Source organism: Metopolophium dirhodum, chromosome 5 (assembly GCF_019925205.1).
Source record: "Metopolophium dirhodum isolate CAU chromosome 5, ASM1992520v1, whole genome shotgun sequence".
Lineage (NCBI taxonomy): Eukaryota > Metazoa > Arthropoda > Insecta > Hemiptera > Aphididae > Metopolophium > Metopolophium dirhodum.
In genome coordinates this window covers 10,140,583-10,163,756 of record NC_083564.1, presented here as the reverse complement: position 1 = coordinate 10,163,756, position 23,174 = coordinate 10,140,583, and the positions used below count along the sequence as shown (strand labels likewise).

At 30.0% G+C, this 23,174-nt stretch overlaps 2 protein-coding genes across 5 annotated transcripts in view; one reads left to right on the top strand and one right to left on the bottom strand.

The window, feature by feature from the left end:
• Positions 1–23,174, top strand: part of LOC132945170 (organic cation transporter protein-like) — a 62,151-nt gene that overhangs the window by 21,676 nt on the left and 17,301 nt on the right. Inside the window, exon 1 of one of the 4 annotated variants that reach the window (XM_061014841.1) lies at positions 20,888–21,249. The exons of the other annotated variants lie outside the window; for them this stretch is intronic. Within the exon in view, the coding sequence (XP_060870824.1) occupies positions 21,168–21,249 (82 nt within the window). The 5' untranslated portion in view covers positions 20,888–21,167. Of the gene's footprint in view, positions 1–20,887; positions 21,250–23,174 lie in introns of those variants that run through there. 4 annotated transcript variants of the gene reach the window in all.
• On the bottom strand, positions 640–5,198 carry LOC132945064 (uncharacterized). The gene is made up of 2 exons (XM_061014687.1): positions 5,115–5,198; positions 640–1,964 (listed from the first exon to the last, which is right to left on the bottom strand). The coding sequence occupies exons 1-2, from the start codon at positions 5,196–5,198 to the stop codon at positions 1,131–1,133; spliced, it is 918 nt and encodes a 305-aa protein (XP_060870670.1). The 3' UTR covers positions 640–1,130.

The window sequence follows — 23,174 nt, the reverse complement described above, 5'->3', positions numbered from 1 at the left end:
ATGTTACAAAATAATATACATAAATATAGTTTACATTTGTATAAAATTGAATTGTAAAGTAAATGACAGTTTATACTTAAATTATTAGCTACTATTTTAATTATAAAGGGTCAGTGATGGGACAAGAGCCAAAATAAGTATCAACAAAATTATCCCGGAGTTCAAAGCGTATGAAATTTATAAGTAAATATCATTGCAACTGTAGATCTTATTAAATTTTATTCCTTTAAAGTTGATAATCTATATAGTTTCTATCTAGACTTAGGAAGAGTTAGAGTTGTAGCCATTTAAAACTGACATTTAAATGGTTACTTCTCAAGTGATTACATTTTATATATTATTTTATTTTTAAATTGTGAATATTATTTATTCATATATTATAATAGATTTTCATTTTTTGTATGTTTATTTTATCAATAAGCAATAAGGATTATTTACAATAATCACTAATCGTTTTTTTACACATACATATCAAAAAGGAAACTGATCTGAAAATCTATTTAAATTGATTCATTACTATTTTCATGTCACATTTCTACTTAACTTTATTATAATAGATAATGTGGAATTCAAAAACTACAAATATATCTAGGTAATTACTATTTAGAATTTCTATTGAAACTTTTGCTGATATCTGATAAATGTTTATTATTATGTATGTGCTTATATTATGAATACAGACTGTGATTGTTTCAATTTATATGAAATATATTTATTTATTATGTTCTAAATTTTGTTTAACCGTGTGTACCAGGATTCGAGAGACTTAATACAATGTAAATTACAGTATTACTCCTAACCACAGATCGGAGTGTCCGGTGAAATATAAAATAAAAACAAAATCGGTTGTATAATAAATTATTTCCAACAGGTTATATTGTGTAACATAATATTATAATGATTATTAATTAATAATAAACTGTCATATCATCGTAACGGTATGGATGTTACGGCGGTTATTATTATTATTTTTCTTTAAAACCCAATATGCACGCACCGGATTATCAGCACGCAGTACAATTATATTATTGCGAAAACGCGTAACTTTTGTCCGCTTGCATCAAATTCGGACGTTTGGTCCATACGATATGAAAGCGCGGAAATCAGAGTAGCAAGTTAACGTTATTACACTATTGTCGGTGAAAATTGCCTAAATTTTTCCGCTCACCAAGTCGGGCCACCGCGTACTCGACGTCGGGAAACCGGACGTCGGCGTCGGGCACCGGAAGCGGTCGGCTGGTCAAAACGATTTTCTGGGTTGGCGATCGGCCGTGTCCCGATACCACCGGGCGTCGTGGTCGGTTTCGGGGGGCCGTCCATCGCTTTTCCGACCAACTGTCTGCCGGCAGTTGGTTCACGATACGCATCGGCGGCGACTGCTGCTTCAGCGCGACAACGAGCCGACCGGCGGTGGTCGACTGACTGTCCACTAGTCGGTCGTGTGTTGGCTGCAGACTCTCTGCAAGTGCATCACTAATCGGCTGCAGACTTTCCACGTGTCCGTCAACGGTTGGCTGCAAACTTTCCTCGAGTCCGTCGCCGGCTGGCTTTAGACTTTGCACGTGTCTGTCACCGGTCGTCTGCTGCAGTCCGTTTACCGATTCGTCGACTTCAGCCACTATGGTGGTCGCCTCAGCTTCCACTTCCGTTTCCGGTTCGGTGGTCGTCGTTGGATCCTGCTGTAGGTACGCGTCTTGTTCGTCCTGCATGTCCATCACGTCATCAGTGACCGAGTAAGTCGCGACCAGATCAGGTTTTTCGAAATCACCCAGCGACCATTTCTTGTCAGGATTGGCAAAGAACAGCGCTGGCGGTGGGAATCGGACGGCCGTTAGCATGTGCACGCTCTCCTCGCTGGCCATCGGAATGTCGGGAAGCGGAACGCTGTCCGCGGTTATCCGTCTCTCACTTGCTTGCTCCACCAGGACACAGTCGACCGTCGTCGATAGTGACCACCAAAACGTCTGTATACGTGAAATGAAAAAAAAAATTAATGAATAATTTACTTGAAATACGTACAATGAAAATGTTGTATACGCTGGAAAAGTATTACGCTTTCAAACAAAATAATATAATACTCGGGGGACGGAGTGGCCGAGCGGTCTAAGGCGTCGGTTGCGACGCAGCCGGCGCCGGTTCGATTCCTTGGTCACGGGTGGCATTTTTCTTCGGGCAATTCACGGTATCCGGAGAACAAGTGCCGCCATCCCCCACCCGGGCATGGCAGATACCTACGGGTGCCCAATCAAAAATTCTGCCAAACACAAACACTCATGTGTAAAAACCCACCACCACAATACAACCCTACTAACAGCTATTGGCCATAGATGTCGGGCTTAAGGATAAATAAATAAAAAAAAAAAATATAATATTCAAATCGACGAGCTCGACATTTTTTTGGATACGATATATTAATTTGAACGTACAGATACGGTGGTCGGGATGAATTTCATAAGGCTAGGGAACCTAAGACCTTCATCGACAATCCCGAAGTTAGATAATTATAGGGAAATCAGTACGTACAGTTGTTTTACCTATAGTCAAATACTAATTTTGCAATATTATTTTTATTTTTCCATTAACGGACACGGAATGGCGTTTGTAATTTGTATTAGCACCATAGGTGCAATTTTAAGGAAAACTTTAGAGGAGAGTGCGAAGAGTAGAACATATATTAATATATGTACGTCATTTACAAACGATTTTACTGTGAATCGTATTCTAGGGATGGTAAAATTATTTGAGAATTTTGTACGGATTCGACAACTTTTGACGAAGTTAAGCTCACCACCAAACTGAATCTCTCCACATATTGCACGGATGCCATATGAGTATAAACGTAATATATGCTAGAAAATAGGAAGATAGGAATATAAACTATATTAAACGAAAACACTCGTGAAAATCACTCGATGTCGGTGGAATTCATTTCAAAATCGGTTTCGTTCGCGTTTTAATTAAATGCAATGCAGGTTCGTGATATATTAAAATTTTAAACTATTGGTTTAATGCGTACGCGGACTCAAAACTTTATAAGTTCATCTATTTCGTATTAAATGTTATCCATTGAGTAGGTACTATTATTAAAAAATGGTGGGCAAGTGGGTAGTGGCGTAGCCAGGATTTTTTTTAGGAGGCGTTTTTATTTTTGTAATAAAATGTAACTTGTGAAGGATTTCACACTCCTTAAAATGTAGTCATAAATTGTTTTAATAAATTATAATATGTATTTTACTATTTTATATAATGATAATATTTATATCGATAACAATTATTGACACAATTGACAGTGCTGTAAGCTCAAAGTAAAAAATAACGATGTAGAAAAGACGATGTATCTTCTCTACATCGCGTATAAAATAGTAAAAAAATTTAATGATAATGATTATTATCACCAGTGAAGTAGATAACGCAAATTCCATATGATGGTGTACTGTAAATATCATCTGCACGAGTGCGATGATATGACACCGTGTGCACTATTTAAGATCTTAAACTGTGCTAGTGTGTGAATATGGAATAACAGAATATATTTTATCATGACCAAATGATTGTATTCCTATTTCCTATATTATAAATATTATATTTTTGATATAAATACGGTCGAGGCCCGTGGGGGGGGGGGGCAAAACTCCCCCCATAGCTACGTCACTGCAAGTGGATACCATAATTCATAGTAAGTGTCGAGTGGGTCACTGTAATGGATGTGTTAAATTTGAATTCAACGATAATAATATCATTGTATATGAAAAACGATTCTGAGCGAAGACGGTCTGTCGCCTATATTACTAAGTATATTTTATGATATTTTTGTTATTCAAGTTATTTATTTTACTATTAGGAATAACTAATAACTAGGTACTGTATTAAATATCAAATAGCTCAAGTCAAAATATTCTGGAAACTTTTTCATATAGGTATAGGAAATGATAAAATAAACATTTGGTATCATTTCTCAACTATCTACGGTTATTCGTTTTTGAATAACAACAATATTTCATAAATCTAATTAGGAGAAATAGTTGGATAATTTACGCGTAAATATCCAATATCGAAAAAATCGAACTTCAAACGTTCATAAAAAATTAAGTGACATTCCCGTAATTTTTTTTTTGTTACAATTTGAAAAACTTATGAGATATATTGTATTAAATTTTCAAATCTTAGATATAGAAAGAAACATTTTCAAAAATGTTCAACTTAAAAATAATCTGCAAATATTCGTGGTTTTGAAGATTTTTGACAAAATTTAAACTAATTACGCTTATAAAAAAATATTGTGACTTTGCATTTTCGATATTTTTCTATTGTTTTATTGTTTTATTAAAAACTTATTAGGAACCTTGTATTAGCTTAAGCTTTTTGACCCAGTAAATATTTTTTTTATCGATATTCAAAGAAAATAACTAAAATTAAACTAAAATGTCAAATGTCTACAAATAGCTCAAATATGTCATCATGTACAGAAAATGGTAATACATACAAACATTTTGTGAACCCAGACACCCTGTAGGTTGGATCGATTTATTTTTAAATAGGTAGTGGACGTATAGATTTTGCACTGCCATGCAGGGTGTATAGTGTATACTGTATATACTTACGTTTAACATTCTTTCATTGTATATTTATGATTGGTGCTCGTTTACGGTTTTGAATATTGTGTTGCTTTGTAAAGTAATGAATAGTCGAATAAAAAAGCAATTATCTACTTTATGTATTTAAATGTTCCCGAGAAAAATACTAGGATTTCGAAATGAATAATCGACAATTGAGTTTCAGCCGTTTCAGGAGAAAAAAACGTTGGTATTTTTTGTAAATAAAAAACTAATTTATTTAGAACTCCGTAAATAATTTTGTTTAGTATATCATATATATATACAAAAAGAAGAAATTTATTGTTATTTAGTTTCCAAACAAAAATAATCGCAATAAAGGACAACACGCTTGGGATAATCCACGTTTATAGATAAAAATCTAGTAATCAGTAAGCTGATGTAGTAGGTCGGCACCTACCTACACGACTAACGTTTACGTAACGTCGTAGGTAAGCTATAAAAAAAAAATATAAATATATTTTTACCCGAAAGTACAGATTTTGTTCAAAAAGTACTTACGATTTGTATGAAGATAGATTGAATGATCATGTTGGGTGGCTTGATTATAGTGCTTCTAGAAGTCTGCACACGCACACACCACATTGATGACTATCTATTCGATATTTCACCAGTCAAACTCTTTCATTCATTATAAGTATCAATTACCTTCTCGGCGTTAATGATTAAGTTAATTGCGCACTTGTATAACATCTATATTCCATATAATTTAACAATATTAATATTGGATAGGTCTTTGTTCCGGTTTGCTTTTCTTTACATCAATGTACACGTTAATACTACCTTTTTCTTTTATATCAATTAAAGTCAATAATTTTACATCGTCCGCAAACATATTAGGCACTAGTACCTAACTGACTTATACTGGTATACATACATTTAAGAATTAAATATTTTTGGATCATTGACGATGCAATTTTTCATTGCTTGGAAAATCAACCCTTTACAATAATTATAATATTACTTATAACTAGAAAAATGTTTGATATATAAAAACAAACAGGTGTTGATATGATACGATATAAAATTATATATTATTATGATGATACTATTGTGGTATAGAACTTTTTTTTCTACATATTATTATCGTTGGGTGATTATAATAGTATTAATATTTATTATGTAGAATTAATAACTTATTAAACTATTAATCGTGCAGAAAATATAGTACCTATAATAATATTGATAGTAAATTTAATTTAATTTACCTTCATGGGAGATAATTAAAATGATAATCGTCTAATATCTATTATTATTTTTGTTTATTAACGTTAAATGAGTATGATATAAGGTACATGCATACATTTTTATTTAATTTATATGAAGTTGATTCAATAATTTTTTACTAAAATTAGAATAAATACTTTGAAACATGTATTTTAAGGAGGTTATATGATTAGTTGAACTATATTTTTGAAGTGTAAGAAAAAAACACAAGTGTATAAATGACATTCTCTTTTTCTCTTAATATATTCATTATTAGTAACATACAATTAGTATTATGGATTAAGGTCATATTTATATTATAAATGTTTTGTACTAGATATTAAAACAGATAAATAGGCAGCTTCCATGTGTAAAAGAACTGTATGACGACGATTTGCCACATCTTATAATAATTTAAGTATATAGTAGTGATAGTACCTATATGGCTATATATCAGTTAGTAGGTAGTAGTAAGCGCATTTATTATTTAGTGCATTTGGTAGTAGGTAGGTATTTGTATATCAATCAAATACATACCAATGTGATAATCTCATTAACGGTTCCAAATCAACTGTTGATAGTTTAGTACGTTGAACACAGTTTTTATAACAAAAATAAGATATGTAAGTTATAGGCCAGGCTATAAATCGCGAGCTATACCGTTACTATATTAATTTTAAGTCCTTAAAATAATACATATATCTTGAAACTTTTGTCGAAACTTTTGCATCGTTTAGTGACAAGCAACTCCAATGAGATCTAAGTTTTTTAGGCTAAATTAAAATTTAATTAAAAATACTTAAAATAACTTTTACCGCGAATAAATTAATTATAACAAAGTATTAATAATAATATGATGATGTGAAAAATTGTCTGAAATGTAGAAATCAATTTTTAAATTAATTGTAAAACCGTTAAATTAAGGTGATTATGCTGGCAATATTAGAATAAAATAGAATCAAATAATGGATTTTACAGTAACACAAAGGAGAAATTAGTTATTATAATATATTGTAATAATTTATGTACGAAAAGAAAAGAGACAACTTCAAGGTGATTAAGTAAAAAATACATAAAATGTATACAGAATGGTTCATTTAACTGTACAATAACAATCAAAATCACTAAAAGTATTAACAATTTTAACAACATATATATCACATAATTTGAAGTTATCACAAAACAACATTTTGAAAATACATTGTATTTGTAAATTATATTATGTACTATTTTATCATTATAAACCTAATATTTTAACTTTTAACTTTTTTGAATACAATTTTGTATACATTTTTAATTTAATATTTCGTAACAGAATATTTTAATTAATATTTAAAATGATTTAATTGTTTTTTGAAACGAATGAGTGGTTAATTAGTGATAAGATATAAATAATTAATTTCGAAATTCAAATACAAATTTTCAGAAAAAAATTCGCTGCTCGGACATAATATGAAATTAAAAATATATGCTTATTGCTTATATTTTATAGCTTATAAGTATTCAAAGTTTAGTTGAGAGGAGTGGTGTGGCAAAAGTGTATCCAAAAAAATGTTTGTCTACTACTCTGCTCATTGAAACTTTAAACAGTTATATCATATTATCAAGTATTCATTTCAAATCCACAGAAAAATATTCTGTTTTGGAATATAAAATTAAAAATGTATGTCATTAAAAAAACTAAATAACTTTAAAATTATAACGATAAAAATAGTAAATAATTAAATTTGTTTTCATAAATGTTGTTTGTAATGACTTCAAACTAAGTAAAAAATATATTTTCAAAAACCTTAATACTTTTTGAATTAAATGTTAATAGAGTCACCCAGTAGAAGTTAAAGAAGACGAATAAAGACTAGTGTATGTATTTTATGCTTTTTTCACGTACAAAATTGTTTAATGCATAAAACATTTTTTTTTTAAACCTTTATGGAGTTTATTTGGTAAAGTGTATACTGATTTATTTAAATAGTATAGTATTAATATAAAAGAGCAGTTCATGTTTTAAATTAGTTTTTTTTGTCATTAATTTATTGTTTCAAAATATATGATTTTTACTAAATGTCATATAGAATGTTAAATTAAAAGTATGAAATATGCATATATTATTTTTTTGTGATATGCTTGAGAGAACAGTGTCTGTAATCGTGAATGAGGAAAAAATGTATTTTCCAACAAAAACCAACAAAGAATTTAAATAATTATATATTACTAGTTTCCTGCACCGACAATGTGGATGATTTTGCACTGCACGAGAGCATGCAGTTACATAAGAAAGATATAAATAATGTAGATACCTAGACCTAGTTTTAATTTGATTTGTTAATGTTAAACTAATTTATATCTAATAATTATATTAGTAAACTTTGAAATCATTATTTTTATTCCCATAATATTGGTCACTTATACTATATGCATGTGTTAATTACGGAAATTGCACTATTGAATTTTCTAAAGTTTTCTGGTTTTAATATCGAAGAGCCTAGATATTGTATCGTAGTACCCCCTCGTATTGGATCGTTTGTGCGCATTTCTATAAATGAAAGAGGGTACTTAGGGTAAGGGATTGGTGCAGTATACTTGAAAACTCTACCATTAAGTCTACGGGAGGTTCACCCGCAATATTCTTACCCATCAAAGCCAAGGATCATGGACATTGTTTGGAGGTTTAGATTCTTGGAACTAACTTAACTGGGCCCATTTTCATCAGTATTAACGTCGTGGAAGTATAGTGAAGGATATTAATTATGCTTTAGAATATTTTGCTGCCTCTGGTTTTAGTAATTATTAAAAGACAAGTAACTTTTTAGTGCTATGGTTCTATTATAATTTATAACATAAAATAAATTCGCAGAACCCATTTCAATTGTTATTGACTTTAAGTACTTACATGTATAATAATACTAATATCATTAACATGCATATCGCATGCACCATAATAGATAATGTATTTCTCTCGAACTCGTATCACGGCTATTGAGTTGAAAATTATGTACTTTCGGCGTTAATTTATAGTGTCCTTCGATACGACTATAAGATTGTTCATATAAAAACAATATAATATGACATGTCCATTTATTATTATATTATTCGTGTAGTTGTTATGATATTATTTTTATTACGTTTATTAACACAACAACAATATTATGGGTAGGTGGTACCCATATATGTACAATATATAGCCTACATAAAAAAAAAGATCGTCTACATTTTCGCCCAGAGGCATGCACTGTCAAGTTTAACTTCCGTATCGACGAATTCCCGTGTCTGGAAACATTAATTGTTAAGCATCCTCATCGGACAATACGGTACATTGTACGTATGCAACGTAATTGGATTAAGATTGTAATGTCCTCGAACGTTCATTTCACTATATTATGTATTGTGACAACGGTCTGAAAATTACCCGAAGGGGCCATCTGGTTTTTCAATCTGGCACGGCCGATGGACAAACCGCGCGTGTCTTACCCGCTGATAGAATATCGTTATATTTTCTTTCGTTACCTATACGCGTACCCATATATTTATATTATTATTATTATTTTGATCACATTTATTACCGTAGGTACTAGAATACTGCTGCAGCGTTATATTGTTATTATATTATTATTATTATTATTATGATTGATCGTGCGCGGGCGGCGAACATATTTGCTCGGCGAATCCATTAACGGATACAGCCGGTGAAAGGTTCCGACTGTTATAGCCGTGAACGAACGAGTGTCGACGTACATTGAAGTGTCACTAGGCCTTCGATCCGTGTCTCTGCAGCAGTATTCCGTCGCGATTTGTCAATTATACAGAAAGAAAAAAAAACTATTGAAAGGGGAAAAAAATGTCCAAAAATAAATAAATTATCTTCCAAACATCTGCGGTTCATTTCCTTTTTAGATGTTATCATATATATTTTACCTCGAGAATGCGCAAATAATATTATATGCCTAGGTAGACAATATACAAGCGCTGCATCAGACGCGGTTTATTTATTTTGTAGTAAGTACAACAATGCTACGTTTGATATTTTTATCCATTATCAAATTCAAATATTGTGTTTTACATACTAAAATCCCGTTAACGATCAAACTCTGCGGACTCGCATATCGTTTATTTTTTTCCGAATAACGTTTATAAGCTTGTAAATAGTTAGAAAAAAAAAAATTAAAATACCAAGTCTGATCGATCGCGTTGAGGTGTAGGTACCTATGCGGTAGTGATTTATAATACCTACCTATTATAATATTATAACCGCGGTACATCAGAATACCACGCTGAACTCGGCGGGATCGATCCTAAGGTTATTCGGTCACAGCAAACACAAACGGATATTCGTGTGCATTAGGCTCATCGGTGATCGTTGTAAAAGTGACACACGCGTCACAATGGAAGACTATATATATATAATTAGCTAATTTGTTTCCAGATTTGACTGGATTTCAGTTTAATTGAATTTATTACCATTCACGGTTCATACCCGCGCTGGTATTGTACATACACATCGTGCGTTTATTTATTGTAATGGTTCCATTTGCTAAACAACCCAGGACCAGCCAATAAATCTCCTCCACTTTCTATATCGTTGACATTGCACTATAGCAGGTACACATAATTTCCAATAAGGCTGTACACAACTGCAGAAAAACGAAGTCACAACAGAAATATTACACATCATGCAGTGCAGACAGAGTATGATAATATAATGTAAAAACACTATACAATATTAGTCGATAATTATTACCTATATTATCAACCTATATATAATTTTTTTTTATCAATCGCAAAACATAATATGCTATATTAACTGCAGTACATACTTAGGTATTATCGCAAATCTCTCGATATTTTATTATTATTTTTAATATGCAGTACCTATAGGTACTTCATGCCTGTTTACCAAGATGTTAGTGAATCTAATTGTACTGGATTTCTGCTTGTCTGTCAATATAATATATTTTTTCATAGTTTATTATTATATTTTATACCTACAAGGTATGTCTAAAAAATCTAAAAATATATTATACTCCGTTTTAATAAATTATTGAAACAAAGAAGTTGTTTTTATTAAATATGCCAACGATGTAGAATAGGATGTTTATTAAAATTTAAATATATGCATAAGAAGAAAAAATTACAAAATACGGACTGTTAATGGTTTCGATACATTAAAATATCAACGTAGATAAATCAGTTCGTTAAAAAAAAAAAATACTAATTTATCATATTTAATTTTTTTATAATTTACAGTTACACTGGTTTCAAGGTCACTAATCCCAAAATTATAAACTAATTTGTGTGTATACGCCTCGATTTGTATAATATCACAACGTAAATTACATTGTCTCTCGGCAATCGTTTGCATATACATAATATATTATATTAAGTAATCCGATCAGTATTACATCGTTTGATAAACGAATTAATTGAATATCTTAAGAGATTTCAATTGTATGATAATATATAAAATATAATAATATTCAATTTTTATGCTCTTGGAAACTTAAGACCAACACGATTTAGGTATATAATTTTTTTCCTTTACACGCAGTAGTAATCGTAATACCAAATCAATCTGTATTAAAGATTTATGATGCAATACAATATATTTTTAAATTCTTAATAGTAGGTTTAAACGACTTTATATTTTTTTAATAGTTTAAATGTTTTGTGTTTCTGTGCGTGTTTTTGCACGCGTGTCGATGATGTATTTATTATGCGTATTCCAGAGAAAATAGCGATGCCAAAATAATGAAAACTGTGTTTAACTGTTTAACCGAGAGAAAGTATAACAAAACAATTATGGGTTAAAGGATTTTTCCAATGATTTTATCTCTACAGGTGTCCTGTTTGGAAACACCACTTTACCGGAACTTTCGAATGGTTTATTTTTTTCCAACATTTTTGGCATTGTAACCATAGGGGGTTAACTTCTAGTACATCGGAAATGTTCTCGATTAGCCCCCCTACGATTCGTCTTGTATATATACGCTCTAATGAAATATTTATATTCAATACAATCGTATTAAATTGATTATCTATATTTTGTTAATACCATAATATAAGTACCTAAATGATTACGGATATTAGATATTGCTTAATTTTAATGCACTTAAACATCTAAATTACCATGATAATTGATAATATTGAAAAAGAGTTCAGTGTTAATAATATATTTTTATAATGATTAATACGATAATTGTGTTTACATATTTGTATTCAAATATATAGAATTAAAGAAACTAGGTTATAGATACAAATTTAGTTTCTATATTTTAATATTATATTATGTATTGTTTATAATCGGAAAGCGTTCAGATGAAAAATAAAATAAGAGTTGTGCTTATACATTAGATTTATTTTGTATACAATTAATTACAATGAAAAGTACGCTTCATGTCAGTTAAGAGTATTTGATTTATTATTTTGATTACAATAATGTAAGTATATGTAAATAATCAAATTTTCAATTAAAATATGTTTCTAAAAATGAATGACGAGATTTAAAAATTGCAAAATTAAAAATATTGAACATGTATTTTATCGTACCTCGTAACAAATGTATGATTATAGATTACAATATTGATATGAGATTGATAGTAGATTTTTTATGTTCTTCAAAAATAATCATAATTAAAAAAAAACAACAAAAAGTAAATAAAATACATGTATATATATCGATACGTTCAAAAATGATTTCAGATTAATTCTATTAATACATTAAATATAATATACATGATACTGTTTGATAATTTAAATAATGGTTTGTTTAATGGTTGAACTTATATAATAAGATCCTTGTGTCGATGCTTAAAAATGCATTTGAACGTTATTGATTAGCCGCAGGCGTCTGTTTAGCGATTGAAAACCTTGATTTCATCTAGTAGATGTACTCCCAACACCTGAGCACTTAGGTGAGAAAAACCGAGGTGTCTAACACCATTTTCAGACTTAGTCTGCGACACATTTATCCGTGACCTGCTGGCAATCAAGCGCAGACACAACTGATCATATTATAGAAGAATAGAAAACCATAAATTATAAAACAGTCTGTCAATCCATATAAACCCAAAAGCGCTTCGGTTCTCTAATACGGTATAGGATCGAAAGTCCTTAACATATTATTATAATTGCTGTGTCAAAACAATGACCGATCTTTGGCCCTGATGCTCGGTCAGTATATTTGGGTACGGTGGGCGACAAAAAGTTAGCCGAGATGCATTACATATTTATACAGTACTTATCGGTAATATACGTATTAAATATTTACACCAATAAGTTACCACATGGGTAAGCACCCACATATTTTATTTCGTGTAAGCTTTTTGACCTCAATATTGTTATACCACTATATAGTTGTAGGAACTACACATCATAACGATCTAAAAGTTATGATTTATAAATTTGGTTACTTATTAAATCATATTTTCAATTGCTTGTATTTGCAAATGTTATTATAGTTTGTATATATCAAATCAAACATTTTTATTTTATAACTATTTTAAAAACTTCTAAAACCTGTAAGTAATTCTATAATTATTTATGTTGTATAAGGAATTTTCACAACAATTTCTCATGATATAACAACACTATTTTTAATAGATGTAAATAAGTGTTCACTGCCCTGCACTGTCACGTTGTATGTATTTAAAAAAAAATGTTTTCAGTACATTTACAATCGATTTTGGTTTTGGATCGATAAAAATATGCCTTTACTGTTGCTATAATTAATTTCAATTTCATTTGTGTGTCGATAGCTAACAACGTAATTTAATTAAATATCATATCATACAACATACGAAAATGTGTATTATAAATTGTTGTAGAAGAAAAATCGATCCTAATCAGTTGAAAAGACAGTAATTAGATTATTTGTTAAAAGGAAAACTATTGGACGGGGTTAATTTGAGGGTAATTTGTTTTCAACCTTTTCCGTTAACTTATCTTGTTGGGGGATCTGAGCTATGTTACGCTCCGTGGTTAGCACGTGGTAAAACAAAGCATCTATTATAACGATCTAAAAAAATGTGGGATTTAGATTTTGTGGGAAATTTTATGACGTGTTTAATTATTGCACTTCAAGTCTACCTACTACGTAACTACCTAGTCTACAATTAACTATTGTCCATTAAATTGAAATTATTTATTTTATTATATATTTAAAATTATGCAGTAAAAAGTGTTAAAAATAGTTAAACTTAAATGATTAACGCAACTACTCGTGTGTAGAATAATTATGCATTTTTTTTTCTATTTCATAAGGCATAATAATTGGTGAAAACAGATTAAGGAGGGGGGTACGATATTATGCATTAATAATATTTTTTTAAGACATGTTATTCTTCTATTAATCTCAACGAAGTTTACGTTATACTAACGTTATAATTTTATTAGTACCTACTAGTTTTAATATCTAATACATTTTGTATTGGAGCTATATTTTTTTATACCTTGGTACTATACATACCAAATTACTCTACTCGTTGATTAGCAATTCTTTCATAATCATTCGCGTGTGTGGCTTAAAAATTATTTAAGTGCTGTTAAAAATCACATATTGATTACATAATTAAGTAATCGTTTAATGTATCGGATTAATATCAAACAAATTTTAATTTGAGAGTACAACATTTCAAAACAAAGACGTTTTAGAAAATTGCACGTGAATTTTCGAAATAAAATATTTTTTTCAAAATGCATCTCATTCGACAATACAATATAATATAAGCGTAACATATTATGTAATCGGTTTTAGTAAATATTATTTTTCTCTTCTTCGTTGACGAAGAGAAGAAATTCAGTACAACTTTCACGCTGTGGGTGTTCAGTGTTCTTCAGTGTCCATTTTTCGTACACTCCGCGTGTGACAAAAATACTTTTTGATTGTCATGATTACGATAGTCTGTAATTATTGGAAAGGCTAAAGTAGAACCACGGTCAGCTGATTTCAAAAAAAGTATTAGTCATGGCGTCCTCCTGTCAAACGCCCGAGAATAATGCTCTCCAAATAGTGATAAAATATAAAAACTAAAATCGTTTGCGTCGCTTGGAGGCGCTCTACCGATCTAAACAGTAAACAGTAGGTATACGGGTTGAGCTAGATATTTTTTTTTAAGTTGCATACAATGAAGTCGACTATCGGTAAATTATTTATATCATAGCGGACCAATGTGTTATCCAATGTGTCTACTGTCAAGGCTATCATCAATTCGTTTTTTTTTCGTTTCCGCATGGCCAGCTTGTTTAATGCTCGTAACAATACGACTGGTTTGGAAATTGGATTAAACTATCAATTTACGATACGGACGTGTACCTACCTGTAATATTTTCCTGTTGACCGTAAACATTTTCGTCCGACCGATATTCGACGAATAAACCAATTTAAAGCGATTTGTATAATTTTGATAAGACAGTTGAATTAATTATAAATGTCAATTTCGAGATCCGATATATTTTATAAGGATATTAATCTGCATTAAAAGCAAAACAACCTGACTAAAAAAAAATAACACAACAAGCTAAACTTAAAAAATGTTTTATTTTTTTGAAAAGTATTTGAACAGTATTATGTATACTAATAATACGCGTATTCATAAAAAGTTGTAATGTTGTAAGGATTCTGTTTGCAATAAATAAATTAACTATAATATAGTTATCGTTCATTCGCGAACGGATGTACACGCACAAACGTTTTTTTTTTAAATTGTTTGTTAAATATTGTTTTTTAATATATTTTTAAATATCTATTCGTTCATTTAGATCCACGGAGTACCAACCTAAATAATATATTAACACGTACATGTAGTCGGTAAACAATATTGCATTTACTTAGTTTATATGATATTATAATACCTGTTATAATTAGGTATACCTGTGTCATAAATAATAATTTTCACGTGATTACTATTGATTTCAATATTTTATAAATTTGCTTATGTTTTAAAAGAAAATTAGCGAAGTTTTTCAAAAGTGAATATTATTTAAAGTAGGTACCTATTTGAATACTCGTTCAATATTTCAATGTAATTTAATACTAATGATGGGTCATTAGCAATGTATGTTACGAGAATATATTTCATTATAAATTTATTAGAAGCTGTTTATGTGACAGGTCGGGCAAAAAATAATTGTGCTAGCCGAGTTAATTTTTATAATCGAATCAGAATAATAATATGATATTATCTACGTTTAATGACTCGGAGAAAAAGAAAAAACGCCCGATGAATTTAGAACCCTATAATATCATAATATATACTCGGCTAATATAAAGTATACAATAATATTATTATGTATACCTACACAGCGCAATGCACATAAATTTAAATTTGAAAGTCGCGCACGCCTCGTGGAAACGTTGATCAGTCGAGTGTAGGTACGCATTGAACATTATAGCGTTGTCCATACGGTTTATAATATTCATACGGTTACGGATTCCGTAAGGATATAATATCATATATATATACACGCGTAACCGGCCAAGGACGGTATTTTATGCTCCAAATGGGCCTGCCGTTTGCAATATCATGATATAGATTATAATATATTTTGTTCGATATTATAATAGCGCGTTTTATAGGTACTCGAACGGCGTCGGGCTGACTCGGTGCCAACAAAATAACGTAATATAATATAGCCGCCCGTGGCTGCAGTTCTGCAGAAATCAGCTGAATCGTTTGCGCAGTGTGCATAGAATTTTCCGATCTCTAGCTGCGCGGTCACAGCTGAAGCACATATTATTATCACGGCCTATAGCGAAAAGCGAAAAAGGTTACACTTTACTATAACTTAATTTCGACTTTTTTCCTGCAGTTTGGCGCTGCAATAAAATGTTAATATCTCGAGATAAATCTGATTATTTAACAACCGTGCAGGTGCACAAAGAATATCCATTTTAATAATACATATAGATATATTATCTCATTATTAAAACATTTGATGAAGTATAAAAAAATAATAGGTAAGTAGTTTTGTACCAGTACAAGTAATTCCATTATAATTGATGTGGATAAACCAACCATAAAACGCATGTAGATGGTTTACTAATTATAGCATTATACTATGTTGAAATTTATAAAAAAAATTTTGTATAACTACGGTAACAATTATAAATCAAAAGTAGTAAGCAAAAAAAAACTAGATGTCTAATTGTAGTACCTATTACATAATTATACACTGAAAATATTATGTAATTTACCCTCCGAGTATAAAAATAATAAAAACTTGAAAAACCTATTGAAATTTGTTAGTTATGTTTAACAATTCTTTAAATAATTCTTATTCAATAATATTGAGTAAACCTACCTAATTGCTCATAGAAATTAAGGGAAAATTAGTTAAGACATAATAATATTCATAATTTATCTACATGACTTATATTATTAAACATTTTTTTCACATTTCTTATTAGTCATCTAAAATTTCAACCTTTCTCACATATATTGGTTAAAAAAAACTAAACAACTACCCCCATGGTACAATTATATCAAAATAATGCTAGACTTTTTTTTTAAATGAAACTTATTTTTTATTATTAATTTAATTTTGTTTTAAAAAGGGTTAAATATTTTATAATGTTATCAAGAATAATTTATTTTTAGGTAAAGTTGAATAAGGGACATTTTAAATATTAAAAAACTAGAAAAACAGATTATACATACTACATAGGTAATTAAAAATAATCTTACTTTTAAAAATGAACACTGATAATAATATTATAGTACTAGACAAATATCTAACATAAATATACCAACCATGCACAAAAAATTAACACAATCAACATACTTATAAAGGTATCGGTCCGATAATGTACTATATGTGTTACTATTAGAAATTAAACGTAGTTGACTCTTCCAAAGATTTAGCATTCGAATGGTTCAGGAAATGGCGTTTAAATATAAATCCTTCAAAAACAATAGCTGTTATGTTTGGTCGAATGTAACTATCACAAATCCCGAAATTAAAAATCGATGGGACAGCAATTGGATGGTCAAACAAGACTTAATACCTAGGCATCACCATCAGCCGTGAACCAAGAGGACCTAGTATGTGGGACCATATCATAAACGTCGAGCAACACGTCACGAAAACAAGAGATATGCTCTTACCCAGTGCTCAACAAAAACAGCCAAATACCTCTACCTTAACAATTTTGAAAATGTACTTACGCCTCACTTACTTATCTCACTTACGCCGGCGCAGCATGGCACCCTACTTCACAAAATCTCAATGGCGACAATTCGAATAGGTCCAAACAATAGCAATACGAACATCTTCAGGCAAGCTAATATTTCTTAGAAATGATGTTCTATTGTTCTAGTTAAACAGACAAACACTACTACAATCAAAGAAAATATCAAAAAGCAATCAAAAACATTTTTACACACAAACCATAACAATCCATCTACAAACACACCAAATCATTACCTAGGTTGTAACAAAATAGATCAACTTCAATCAAATGCCTCTCAAGACCACTATCATGGGCATATTATGAAGACTAACTTATAATAAATTAAAAACTTAATCAAAAACGTCCTACTACTATAGTAAAGGCCCCGGGCCTGATATAGAATAATAGGTGCCAGGCCGTCCCAACCAAGCAAAGCAAAAGTAAAGTTCCAAGATTCATATAAAAAATTAATACACTTTGGCTACTACAAGAACAAAATATAAACATACCTGTAGCGAATTTCTTAGATTATTGCATTACCCACTTGCTACATTAATTAGATGATGATTTTAGTAACGTTATTGATAGCTTAAGTTTTATAGCTTTATATTGTATTATTTAACTACACGTTATTATACATAATAGTATAATACTACATTATAATATTATAGAAATATAGAAAAAAATATGTATTTATTTAATTGTAGCAACTAAAATAATGAATTTGAATTTTAAATTGTAAACTCACGGGCCCCCACACGAATATGTTTGGGCCCACACTATTTTCTTGAAGAATACATTAAAACAGTAATAAAAATAATATACTATAGCAGTATAGTTGTAAAAATGTCCTTCGTTTCTAAAACAGTTAAATAAAGTAAATAGGTCAGAATTTATTATACATGTATAATGTATATATAAATTGGGCACTATACCATGAAGCCCTATAAAGGCAAAAATTAATTATATAACATAATATTATTGTTATTTCTAATATTAGCACATATTATAATTATTTGAACACTAATATATGTAATTGATTAATATATTTGTATTCAAAGTCCCTTTAAATATCAAACTAAATATTAAAAAACATAGCATGAGCTAAAAAAAAAGTAATTGATGAATAAATATTTTGAGAAATATCTTATACAATGAAATCATATCGATATGATAGTTGATAATATAATGTACTATATACATACACATAGGCGTGCGCAGACTTTTGGTTCCGGGGGTGCACACTAAATTTAGGGCCCACAATAATGTTAAAACAATTATAGATACAGACAATTAATGTCTTAAAGATATCAAATACACTAAAAATATTTATTTTATTTTATTATTCATTCAAATAAATATTACATAACAATATATAGTATACAATCTTATAATGATAATTGACGTTTAAAAGGAACATTTTTTAATTCGTCAATAATTTCATTAATTTAATTTACACTTAATTAATATCTAGGGCCCTTGTCGTTTTTGGTGAAGGGTCCGGGGGTGCCCAGGCACTCCCGGCACCCCCTGTGCGCACGCCTATGTACATACACACGTTACAGGAAGTACTGATTAAATAAATAAATTATATATAATATTTCAATGTATACATTGTATATTCATACCTTACACAACACAGTTTAGATTTTCTGTGTAATGTGTAGAACTCATTTTACCTCTAAAAAGGCCACAACAATGACGGCGCACAATTGTTTCACTCCATAATACAGTTTAAATAGTGCTTTATTATTTCATCATTTAAATATAACATTTTGTTATTCATGAAAGCAATTCTAATTGTATATAGATTAACATCATCATGTTCAAAGTTGAACAACTAACTAAAAAAAAAAAAATGAATGTACTTATTAGCCAGACAGCCAGTAAGTACATATCTACTAAATACTTTATTAACTTTTTACGCATGCTTTGATCAAATAAATAATTCAAAATATAGTCTTAGCATTATTTTTAGTTCAGATAAACAATATCGACGTTCCAGATCATTTGACACTTTCGTATCCTGTACCTGCTTAATATCGTATCACCTATACTTGCTTACCAGTTACCAACCAACACAACAAATCACGGGTGTTTAATGTAACCGTACCTAATATTATTATTTTCATTCGAATTATGGTTTTTTTCATCAATCAGCTGTAGTTTGATGTTTTGATAATATGTTTATTACTCAACATAATAAAACAATGTTCAAGCAGCATAATAAATAATAATATAATGTCGTGGTGTTTTAAACTAGTTTCAAGTACGCGTACCGTACACGGTTAACACGGTTTTCAGTGTCTCAATAATGATAATAATAATATTACATTTTGCGGGGACAAAGTCTAAATATTTTGTCGTTGTACCCGCCGCCGGGATGTGCGCGTACATAATAGGTATTGTAATATCGTAATAATATTATTATTATTATTATCATCGCACAGGGTTGGACGTAATTTTCAAAACAGTTTCTTTTTGTTACAAGACACGGGCACGCCGGAGTAATATTATTTATATAGGTGCGCCAACGTGCAGATCGGATCCATCAAGGACTCGACGAGAGCCCAGGGATCGAAAGCCCGCAAGCACACGGCAGTGTTTTTGTTGTAGAACATAATGATAATAATAATGATAATATTATTATACGTATACTCATTACATAATATTATTATTATTATTATTATTATTATTATATTGTTCATATTGTACATCGTCGGTTGTACAACGTGTGGAGCACAAAATACACGGTACCTACACGATACTATATGCGATAATAATAATAATAATAATAATAATAATATATTATATTTTAAACGTGTTGTTCCCCTCCACGCGGTCGGTAAAAGCACGCGGCATGTCCTCTTCTCGGCCAATAATTGGTGCACTCGCCGGCCGCTTTATTCAGTCACATTCAAACGTGTCTTAGAATATAATCTTAATTTTGCCACTCGTGCAGCGCGTGCCCACCTACTATATGATAAATAAATAAAAAAAAGGTATCTATTTTTAAAAAAAAAGTGTTGTCGTTCTATAGGGCCGCACACACGACAATTAATTATTATTGTTGATTTTTACGCGCATACACAACATAAGTATATAACCTACATCACTATAATAGTATAGACGTAGTGTGCACTTGCCGATCAAACCAATCGCTCGTAATATAATATCATCGCGTCGACATGACGGTGATACCCACGTTCGTTATCGATAAGATATTTTCAAAGATATTCAGAAGACAGTCGAAGAATTATACCGTAGAACGTGAGTACATATTATTATATTGGTTTACTAAAAACGCCGTGGATTCAGTATGCACGGGGTTAATATATTATGATTTTTTCTTCTCTACATCCGTCGCATAAAAGTTCTCAGGATGAGTTACCGCACATTTTGTGTGTATCGAAATTTGTACTTTTATCTTGAAATAAATTTATCGTCCGTCGCTCACTTAGCTAATAGTTGTATACTGCAGATTTTAGATAAGTAAAATATACGACTTAACTTATTTATTTTAACGAAATATCATTAGCGTCCATCATATCTTAATAACACAGTATCGTTATGATTAATTACTGTAATTAGAAGGAAATTAGAAGTTCATTACGGTATTAATTTATCAACGTTATATTATATATTATGTACACGGTGGAGTCGAAGTAAAATGAGGAAGTTAATATTATAGTTAATATTATTATAATAATAATAAATAAGTTGCTGAAATATTCACACGCGAATTACAATTTAGAAAACAATCGATTTAAACATTAAGCCAAAAACACTATTAAAAAGTAAAGTTCCTAAACCTGACGTTCTTACTTCACTCTAGTCCTTTATACCCTAAGGTGCATTGTTCGAGAACGACTTTTGCTAGTTCTTACGGTTAACATAATATTTAATTTTGTGTGTTAGATAATATGATTACAAGATAAAGTACAAGCACGAACAATTTTCGTTGTAAACAAAATATATTATTCCGCATTGTTAAAATACACTTTTGGAGCAATAAAAAAAAAATGATAGTAATAATAGTAATCTATACAAACTTGCGTAATTAACACATGAAATAAGCATGCAACCGCTAACCCACTTGCCTTCTTTCTTGTACTTATTATTACGTTAGCAATGAGATTTCACTTTTCCACCGCATCCAATTGCAATGGACATCGATTAAAAAGGATGGTTAAAATTTATTGTGAAACATTAGTGAAGATTTATTTTACCATACCGAAATCGTAGGGTTATTAACTTATGGATTAAAATACAAATTTAAATGTGAAATGTGATTTTTTCTTCAAAATATTCACTTAGTTTTTGATACTCGTCCAATATATTATTGTTATAATCTTGTCTGTAATATCTATAGATTACAACATAATATTCCACGTTTGGTATGTTATTAATAGTTCTAATATTATTATCTTCACGTACATTATTATAATTGAAATTTGGAAATACTTTATGTATTTGAAATAGTATTGATACTGCAGGATAGATTCGGTATGATTTCATAATCAGTATTTGTAGGTATGTTAGTGGCTTATAAATATTAATTTACGTCTTGTGTGTCTTATACGTTTATGAAAAAGAGTTTCTATACCTAAGAAATCAGTACTGCAGATATAGGTACATACGAATTAATGGATACGTACGAATGTGTCTGAGATTATTATTAAAAAATAAGAAGTTTATACATTATCGAATCAAAGCGTTGGTATAAAAATAAAATACCAAAATTATTTGTGGATGAATTAAAATATCGTTATAAAATAATGTATTTTTACATTATACATATTATATTATTAAATGATGTTTAAATTGTTTTGAAACAATATTTAGAGAAATCGATATGACATTCCCTCAAAAATATTATTCTCTATCTTTTTTGTAATGGGTGATTTTACTCTAAGATTTCTTAAAAACATGGAAAAAACGATTTTGCGCAAATGCGTTTTGTCGATGTTGCGCGTGGGCCAGAGAGAGAAAACCAATAGTGCGCTGACATCCTCTTAACAATAAACTTTATCGAATTGATCTGTACGTTTTATGTAGCTTCGTCATATTAAATATAATATAAATATTTAGACAACAATAAAATATACGAGATACAATGATTGTTATAATATAATAATATATTCTGGGCTTAAGATGTGAAAATTGATGTGATTATAATATTATTATGTGTGAGT

Bases quoted from the DNA above. Each gene is read 5' to 3' on its own strand.
- LOC132945064 (XM_061014687.1), bottom strand. From the start codon at position 5,198: ATGTGGTGTGTGCGTGTGCAGACTTCTAGAAGCACTATAATCAAGCCA. The intron at 1,965-5,114 runs GTAAGTACTTTT...TCACGTATACAG, and splicing joins AATCTATCTTCATACAAATC to ACGTTTTGGTGGTCACTATC.